At 42.5% G+C, this 10,224-nt stretch overlaps 1 protein-coding gene across 1 annotated transcript; it reads right to left on the reverse strand.

The window, feature by feature from the left end:
* Window positions 1-5,794: 5,794 nt before the first annotated feature.
* Window positions 5,795-7,685, reverse strand: LOC148547126 (serine/threonine-protein phosphatase 7 long form homolog). Its single transcript, XM_088495311.1, has 6 exons — window positions 7,614-7,685; window positions 7,102-7,183; window positions 6,728-6,883; window positions 6,442-6,640; window positions 6,233-6,324; window positions 5,795-6,144 (listed from the first exon to the last, which is right to left on the reverse strand). The coding sequence occupies exons 1-6, from the start codon at window positions 7,683-7,685 to the stop codon at window positions 5,795-5,797; spliced, it is 951 nt and encodes a 316-aa protein (XP_088351437.1).
* Between the last annotated feature and the right edge of the window lie 2,539 nt (window positions 7,686-10,224).

The following is a 10,224-nucleotide window of genomic DNA, read 5'->3' on the forward strand; positions in this document are numbered from 1 at the left end:
TCGCCCACCATCCTGTGTAAGACATCAACAACAAGAACGAACAAAAAGCTAAGGGAGAGAGAGGATCTCCTTGTCTAAGACCTATCTCCATCTTGAACGGCTTTGACAGTGACCTATTGATCAACACCGACATAGACGCTGTAGTCACACATTCCTTCACCCATGTCCTCCATCTAAGACCAAAGCCCATCTGTTGTAGCACAATATCCACAAAGTTCCATCTCACCCTATCGTACGCTTTCTGAAAGTCCAATAAAAAATGTAACTAATCACGATGATGTTAATCGTAAATGCATTTTGTTTAGATTTCAACTAGTAAGAATGATACTAGTCTAACGTGTAATTCACATGTTAGATCTGTTAATTCGTTCTGACACACTAAAAAAATGAAAGGACTACCCTTTAAAATGGAGTCTCAAAATTAAGAATTCTCTTTTTATACTTATTGATTTGATTATTGAATTCCGATATAAAATATATTTTCATATGGATTACAGATATATTATTTATTCATTATTTTTTGTTCAAATACAGATAAAAATCAGAATCCTAATTCTTCCATCTCTCAATAGAAATTGGCTTTTGGTGAGCCCTTATCTTCTAAACGCCATGTAATTTGTATTGTATTTTTAGATTTTTTAATTAATGTTCCATATATCATAAACAAAATCTTTCATGTTTGATAGTATTATATATTTTTATAAATTTATATTTGTGCTATATAATAGATGCTGTGTTAAATTAGGGTATCTTTTAAATGATGTATTTTGAAAAGAAAGTATTTAAGAACGGTATGGTAATAGACTAGCTGGGAAACCTTTTTTTAGCATTGGTAACTATCTAAATTGGGTTGTGACAGAACAATTGAAAATTTAGGGTTGAATTTCGATCAATTAAAATTTTAAGGATCAATTTAAGTTTAACCTTAAATTTTAGAAATCAAATTGAATATTAATTCATATTATCCATGTTTAAAAATATAAAGGATTCATGAACAAAAATAATACTTTGGATATACAATAATTTATTGTCAACACTAACACTACAGCAAAATCATTTTTAGTAGCAAATCTTGAACGATAGTAACATAATAATTATTATATATCCTATTTTACTTATGTTTTGACGGCAGTTATATATTTGTTATTATTATTATATGTTATAATGATAATTTTATAATTTTTGTAGTTATTAAAAAGACTTTAACAGTAATTATAAAAGATTTTTACAGTCAATTGTATAATTTTCATTAAAATTTTTTAGCGACAAAACATCAGACGACTAATATCTAATCGCTAGTAAATATATTAGTGTCATTTTTTATTGCCACTAAAAATAAAATAAATAACTACTAAAAATAATTTTTTTAATAACATAAATTCTTAAATAGAATTTCGATCTATAAATAAATAAATAAACAAAAAATTTCATGTTAACTCGTGTAGTATGTATTTCTATTTAATGAAGGGCAAAAAACTAGAATAAACCAAGGGAAGTTGCAAATTATCTAAATGAACCAAAGTGAAATTCGTTTCAGCAATGAACCAAACCCTATATTTATATAATTCGAACCAGCATGGTTCGAACTCCATTCATTAATAATTCGAACCAATCCAGTTCGAATTACATGGAGAGAAGTTGGTTCAAGTAAATCGAACCAAGGTGGTTCGAATTACAGAGGAAAAAAATGCAGCATATAATTCGAACCAAGCTGGTTCGAATTATAGGGAGAGACGCTGCATCAAGTAATTCGAACCAAGCTGGTTCGAATTACACAAACCCGAATTCGAACCAGTCCGGTTCGATTTAGTGGTAGACAGAGCAGTATATATATGATTGTAAACGTGAATTGCTCTCATTAGAGGGTGTAAGATGGCTAGTGAGGAGAGTTTTGTGGTTTTGATTCACCACAGAGGATCCATTAAGAGGAAAACTCGCTCCGGTGTGAAGTTTACTGATAAGGATCCTCTCTGTATTGTCGTGAAACCAACGACGAGCTATGATGACCTTGTTAGATCTGTGCTGATGAAACTTGGTCTGGAAGGTGCGAAGCGAGTTAAGAAGTTTTTCTATCGCATTCCAATCACGGTCTTGCAGGATACCGTGAAGTATGATTGTTTCACGATTGGTAGTGATGAGGACCTGTAAGTCATGTTTCTATGTCGGAGGCAGTTTCCCGAGGTGAGGACACCAGAGTTGTTGGCAAAGCTGGTTGATGTGGTATCCAGCTCAGGGGGTTCGAACCGGAATACCACCAATGAAGCCGCGGCAGCCGGTTCCAGTTCCAGGCCTGCCGTTGCTTCTTCATCCGTCCCTGTGTACGAGCCAGCGGTCCAACCAGTTGCCTCCCCGTCTTTTGCTATTGATCTCAATGATGGAGTAGGCGACATGGTAGGATCAGTTGATATTCTGCCGAATGCTTTACAGGGCGTTCCACCGGTTGGCGTCGGAGACGGAGTGTTGGGTGATGTAGAGGAGGACGACGTCGAGCCGGATATGATTGAGGATGACAGCGGCGACGAGGTTGGAGCGACTGAGCCTGCATTGGCGGTCGGTGGTTCTAGTTCTGGCACACAGCAGTATCCACCACATTTTTCCTCTTTGGACCTGGATGCCATGAGGCAAGAGGGTGTTTCAGGGCACTCTGTTGGATTCGGAGCTAGAGATGCTGAAGGGACTGCTGGTCTGACAGAGTTTCAGGTTGGTCAGCAATTTCAGGATAAAGATGAGGCCCTATTAAGTGTGAAGACTTACAGCATCCAGCGAGGGGTACAGTACAAGGTTGGGGAGTCTGATCATCGCCGTTATGTGGGCAAGTGTTCTGAGTTTGGGAATGGGTGCACATGGTTGATTCGACTGAGTCTGCGGAAGCGCAAGGGCATTTGGGAGGTCAAACAGTACAATGGACCTCACACTTGTCTTGCGACCTCCATCTCGAGTGACCACAGGAGCTTGGATTATCATGTGATTTCGGCGTTCATTATGCCAATGGTTAGGGCTGATGCATCCGTCAGCATCAAGGTGCTCCTAAATGCCACGGCAGCACACTTCGGGTTTAGGCCGACTTACATGAGGGTCTGGATGGCGAAGCAGAAGGCTATTGCCCTCGTATACGGTGACTGGGATGAGTCATACAACGAGCTCCCCAGGTGGGTTTTGGGAGTCCAGTTGACGATGCCCGGTACTGTTGCAATCCTACAGACGAGCCCCGTTCGAGTTAGTGGACAAGTAGACGAGTCTGAAGCTTTTTTCCACAGACTTTTCTGGACGTTTCCACCGCTCATCCAAGCATTTCGCCATTGCAAGCCCCTAGTTAGCATTGATGGCACCCATCTTTATGGGAAGTACGGGGGTACTTTGCTCATCGCGATTGCACAGGACGGGAACTCCAACATTCTACCTGTTGCATTCGCACTAGTAGAAGGTGAGAATGCAGAGTCTTGGTCATTCTTTCTCTCCCACCTTTGGCAGCACGTGACACCGCAGTCAGGTCTTCCGGTTATATCGGACAGGCATAACGGCATCAAGGCTGCACTTGAGGCTCCGGACGGAGGTTGGTTACCTCCATCTGCATACCGTGCATTCTGCATTTGACACGTAGCGGCTAATTTTGCCCTTACCTTCAAGTGCAAAGACGCACGTAGGCTTCTAGTGAATGCCGCATATGCCAAGACCGAGGTTGAGTTTGATTACTGGTTTGATATTCTTCGGTCTGAAGACCCGGCGATGTGTGAGTGGACGAACCGGATTGATTATTCCTTGTGGACTCAGCATCGTGATGAGGGACGAAGATTCGGTCACATGACGACGAATATCTCCGAGTGTGTGAACTCAATCCTGAAGGGTGTCAGGAACCTTCCTGTATGCTCTCTGGTGAAGGCAACATATGGAAGGCTTGCGGAACTCTTTGTTCGCAAGGGGAGAGAGGCTGAGGCCCAGATGGGAACCGGACAACAATTCAGTCAGTACTTGGTGAAGTGTATAGAGGCCAACTTGAAGACGGCCAGGTGCTTCACGGTGACTTTGTATGACCGGGATAACTCCGAGTTCACCGTAGCCGAGACCACTCCGACGGGCTCTTTCTCATTGGGTACCTACAGAGTATCGCTTGTCTCTCGGACCTGTGACTGCGGGTACTTCCAGGCGCTTCATTTCCCGTGTCAGCACGCACTTGCATGCTGCGCCTACTCACGGGTTACCTGGTCCTCTTATGTTCACAGCGTGTATCAGATTAGTTCAGTGTTCAGTGTGTACCGGATGGGATTCACACCACCGATACCGGAGGGCTTTTGGCCACCTTACGACGGGCCCACCGTGATTCCGGACCCTGCCAAGAGGCGTGCGAGAGAGGGTCGTCCGAGATCCACTAGGATACAGACGAATATGGACGAGGCAGATCCGAACCGGCCAAAGAGGTGTGGCCTCTGTCGCCAACCCGGACACACCCGTCGGAGTTACCCACAACTTGGAGGATCGTCTCACATGGGGGGCCAGTAGTATCGATCTTGTTACTGTTAGTGCTTATTGATTTTTATTTTTCCTGTTACATGTTATGTTAGAGGACTTATGTAATCTGTTGATCTATTTACCTTCTAGTAATGAAAAAGTTGTTTCTGAATTTGAGTATAGCTAGAAATCCCATAAATGCAAAAGTTGATAACTAAAGTGTTATATGATTCAATGATAATACATATTCACTGATCCACTAGGTAAATACCAGATTTTGAAATACAATAAGATGAAGAAACAACAAGGAAAAATAGCTCTAAAGTAACAATAGTAGTCCACATGGGTATCATACATGAATGAACCCTAACGTCCAAAATACATGAAAAGTAAATCATCTAAACAAGTGGGAGCCCGTCCCACAACGACGGGGTACCCATGGCCTCTGACCTCTGCGGATAAACGGCTCCTCATCCTCTATCTCATCCGCGTCCTCATGCGGGGCATGCTGTGCGGGTGGCGTAAAATGGACAGGTGCGGCAGAAGGCCCGGCGACAGACTCTGATGCAGCAGTGTAGGCGGAAGGTAGGGTACCTCCCAAACCAAACTGGTCACCAACAGGTGTCGTAGCAGGCTCGTTCAGATCAACATCTAAGGGTGCCTGCGTGCTGGGGGATTGACCACGCCTCCTGCCCGGCACGTCCTCCTGCATGATAGCCGTAATCTCCTCTAGAAAACGTGGACTGCCGAAGTCCGCAACAAGCGTATCTGCGCCAAGGAAGTCCTGCCACTGTGATCCCGGAATAACCCATGGAGTCCCGTCCTGCTGAGGCTCGTCATCGGCGGGTATACAAACAAAGTAATGTCCAACAGGTCCGGACCCAAGTCCAGTGTCACTAGGCTCAGCCCCGTCACCCATCCCTGAGCCATACCACTCACCTCCGTGCACCCCATCCTGGGTACTAACACCAGCAACTGCAGCCGCCCCTGCACCATCCCCGCCCTCGGGTCCATGCTGATCGTCGTCGTCGTCCTCAGAGTCGGGTGCAGCGGCATGAACCGCACCACGCCCTCTACCTCTGCCTCGCTGGCCTCGTCGTCGACCCCCAGCGGGGCCGGCCTCGTCATCATCCTCCATAGCACGCTCAAGCCACCCCCAGTCAAGCTGGCTACGCTATGTCCCCACGCGAGCTCTCCTCTCAACCCGCCGCCTGTCCGGCACGTCGTCAGGACGATCCATCTCAGGAACTCGCCCAGATCCTCGCTGTGATGCCTCAACAGGAATAGCAACGGCTCTCGGATCCCCCAACTGTGGATCCGGAGACAATAACCTCTTCCCGTGCTGACTCTACCACTCCAGGAACTCATGCGACGGACCAGGGTCAGCAACAACATCGAACCTCAGCATGCTCTCCGCACGGGACTCCCAATGGAGATGCCACTTCTGCAAATGGTACGGGAACCATCGATCGCCGCCTCTGCCGTCCTTCGACATCAGAAAGTCGATGTTCAGGGCGGGATGTGGACGGGGCTGCACCCCTCCAAACTGCAAAAGAACCCTATCTATCTGATGCCACTCTATGACGGCAAAGTAGATAAACGACGTAACAGACTGCCACGGCGCCATGTGCCGAGGCTCCAAAACCTCTGGATGCACAACCTGAAGTACGTCGGGGCTGCTATACGGCTCCAGATAAACTGCACCAATAACTATACAGTGTCAGGGCAACTCATGAGCCCAACTCCTAAGGTGTGGTTAAATAAAGAAACTTATTAATTTACATACTGACCTCTCTATCCTGCAACCGGTCTATCGAGAGCCTCCACATCTGGACTCTAGGACCCTTCTCGCTACTGGAAGGGTTGTAACCTGACCACCTGCATCATACACATGTCTTACCGCTACTTAAATGTGTGCTTAGGGTATCCAATACGTTATAAATGAACACGTAGTTATGTATAGTAAATTGAAATAGACAAGGCTTAGTACAGTACCTCGAGGCCAATGGCCAGCTGAACGTCTCAAACCCTGCAAGCCTAAACCGAGGAAATCGCCAGAAAATCCATGACTGAAGTAACTGAAGTGGGCCCGCTAGCTTGATAACATTTCTGTTCGCCACTCGACACATGCACCAGTACAACCATGCCAGTGCTGCAGAACCCCAACTGTAGGTCCCCATATCCTCCAGCCTAGCTACAAACGGAAGCCATCTGATGTGAATGCGGTTGCCGGACTTGTCCGCAAACAGCTGCGTGCCCAACAACATCATGATGTACACACGGGCATATCGGCGCACAGTCTCGTCATCGGCTCCCTCGGGGCACTCCCCAAAAGTCTCCTGAAACCAGCTGCAGTTGATTGCGTACTTCTGAACCTGGCTAGGAGGAGGTATCACTCCAAGCAACTCTTGGAACCACTCCCACGCTGGACGCCACCCTGGATGTATATATGGAACTCTGATAGACAGCCGCTAACGTAACGCCCATCCACTGGCAAACCCAACTGGTATGCCACGTCCTGGAGTGTGATCGTGCACTCTCCGAAGGGCATATGAAACGTGTGTGTCTCCGGACGCCATCGCTCGACGAATGCACTGACAAGGGCCTCGTCTAACCGGAACCATCTATCGTTCAGCCTTGCAAGATGGTATAGACCGGCCATATGCAAGTACGGAACGTATCTGTCATCCAGTCGCATACCCTGCTGCCGCCGCATGCTCCTGATGCATCGCTGAGGCTGCGCATGAAATGCACGGCAATGTTAGAACCAGCTTAATAAACAACGCCAAAAACCACCAACACGATAAATCATCAACAAAACAATATACTAAGTAAAATCGCATCAAAATACATCAACAAGAACCACATGCAAAACAAACCAATAGACCGCACAACTAAACCGCTAACATATAACAGCTTAAGTAGAACCACTAACATAAACCACTAACATAAACCACTAACATAAACCACTAACGTAAACCACTAACATAAACCACTAACATAAACCACTAACATAAACTACAAACATAAACCACTAACTTAAACCACTAGCATGAACCACTAACATAAACCACTAACATAAATCTCCTACATAAACCACCATCTAACCCGCATGCAAAACCACTAAGTCACATATACCGCTAGCACGAAGTTAATTCTGTACTAACCTCCTCGTTGATGACCCTGGCTATATGAGCAACTCCGTCCAAGCGATATAACCGTGCCAGATCGTCCCCCATCAGCAGAGTATACTACTAGAAATAGGGTTTTTTCGGACAAAAATTTCAAACGAAATTTATTCCGTCTAAATGACTTTTTAATTTCGGACAAATTTAAGACAAATGTTAAACAATTTTTAGTGGAGGTTTTGGAATAATATATTATGTCCTAAATTTGTCTAAATTTTGTCCCAAATTTTGGCGCCAAATTTTTTTTGATGGCGCCAAAATTTTCATACAGATTAACAACACATTTTGGACAAAAAATTATATTTCGCCCGTATTTCATCTGAATATGCTTGATAATTTCATACGGATTTGGGACGCATTTTACAAAATGTTAATTTTATCCCAAATTTATCTATAATTAGTTTTAAATTCTTTTACTATAACTAATCCTTCGAAATAGCTAAAATTTTTTCCTATAAATTTAGGACAAAAATAACATTTTGTAAATTGTATTTAAAATTGCATCAATTTTCAAACGAATTTTAAATGTTTACTAAAAAATTTTAACATTTAATATAAAAATATTGTTTATATTTTAAATTTGTCTATAATTTATTCCAAATATTTTTATTATATTAATTTTTTTAATAATTTTAATTATATATAACTTATAAAAAAATATAATTTTTTGTTTCTAGCAGTCAATTCCAATTTTCTTTTTTACTTTGAGCCAAAATTCCAAACTTCATTCAAAACTGCCTTTTTTTTTTCAGTGATCCTGCTCCCGCCTCCTATCACAGCTAGGTTACAGAGCCAAAAACCCAACCTTTATTCAGAAGTCAGAATCGCCTTTTGGTTTCAGGGGTTCTTGATCTCCTTCTCCCCCCTCCTTCTGCGTGCTCTGCCTCCTGCCTGTGGCCGCCGCTGATCTTCCGAGTTGAACTCTAACGCCTTCGACCTCACACCTCAGGCAACCTCCACGCTCGTGCTTCGCGCTCAAACCTACAACCCTCACTCGTTCACACTGCTCTGCCTAGCCACCTTTGAACCTCCGGTCTCAGACCTCGACTACTCCAACCTCCAATCTCGTACCTCAGATGACCTCTACCATCGTGATTCACACTCCAAGGCAACAACTCTCACTGGCTCACACCGCTCTGCCTCTTGCATGTGCACCGCCTCCTCTGGTTTCAGAATTCGCACCCCCGCCAGCCCCAGACACCGCACCTGAGGCGACCTCCACCCTTGTGCTTCGCTAGATTTTCCTTGCCTCCTTCTTCTCTTTGTGCGTCCTCTGTCAGGTTCTAATTTTTATGAGTAGTGATTGTTTATCAGCTTTGTTCATTGTTAATTTGTTTGTTAATGATGGTTCTCTTTCTAAGGATAAGATTAGGGGCTTATTAAAAAGTTAGGGTTTGTTATTAACTCTTTAGATGGTAGATCTACTGTCTTCTGTTTTTTATATACGATAAAGCAAGAGAATTATATAAAAAGACAACTTCTAAAAAAAATTCTGGTAACTTCAATTCTTTAAATAAGAACTGAGACTGACCCTTTAATGAAAATTGCATCAATAAGAATTGATTGGTTTGCTCTAATGAAAATTCCTTGCATCAATAATTAATCAAACACCCTTTAATTTGCACTTTGCTGATTGCTCATTAGTGTTAATATAGCTATATATGTATATATGGGACAAGTGTACCTTTTTAATGTTTCTAACTTTGGATAGAATGAATTTGTAGCAACCTTCATTGTTAGGTGAAGTGGTGGTTAACGTGGGGAATCTACATAATTAGCCACATTCAGTGTGTTGTGCACGTTTTTATCCAATTCCGAAGCAAAATGATGTTCAAGGCTAAGGCCAAATTCCCCATTTTCTGAATCAATTATTATTACTTCTTATCACTACTTATGAGTTTTTACTTACATAGCCAATTTCCAAGAATAGTGTTTGGTTTTGGAGAAATTCTGTCCGGTGAGTTGGAAATTATGTCTCCTTCTTCTGATCATTTGTAGAATATTCAAATATGATTGATTCTAATTATATTATTCTCTCTTTTCTGGATAAATCATGTTTTGTATGTTGAACATTTATGTTGATGATGATAATTCTATATTTGTCATCCAAAGTTTTTTGCTAACATAATAACATTAAGTAAATTCAATAGGTCAAAAGGGGGTTTCTTATCCATTTAATGAATAAGTTAATTGTGAAAATTATAAGTTGAAGCTTAAACTTGCACGACTGTCAATCTTGGAAATTTCTTTTGATACAATATGTCAAACATTGCTTATATCAGGCAAATATTCTCTCAAACATACAAAATAGATTCAATTGGTGGATACTGGATTTCATAATCTGTTTATCAAATAAGTTCAGCAATCTGTGATTAATTTTTGTGACTGGTTATTTTGTTCTGAGTAATGATGCAATAGACCAGGGTTCATAATGAATTGTACACATGGCATGAGATCATCTATTGCTTTTTATAGCATTTACATATTTATAATTATAAGAGTTTCCAGTTGATAATAGCATGCTGTGTGTAGGGTTTATCGTGAACATAGGTCTATAGTGTCATTATTCATTTGATTTTAATTTTCTAGA

This window comes from Arachis ipaensis, chromosome B8 (genome assembly GCF_059453495.1).
Source record: "Arachis ipaensis isolate K30076 ecotype BB chromosome B8, ASM5945349v1, whole genome shotgun sequence".
NCBI classification, from domain to species: domain Eukaryota; kingdom Viridiplantae; phylum Streptophyta; class Magnoliopsida; order Fabales; family Fabaceae; genus Arachis; species Arachis ipaensis.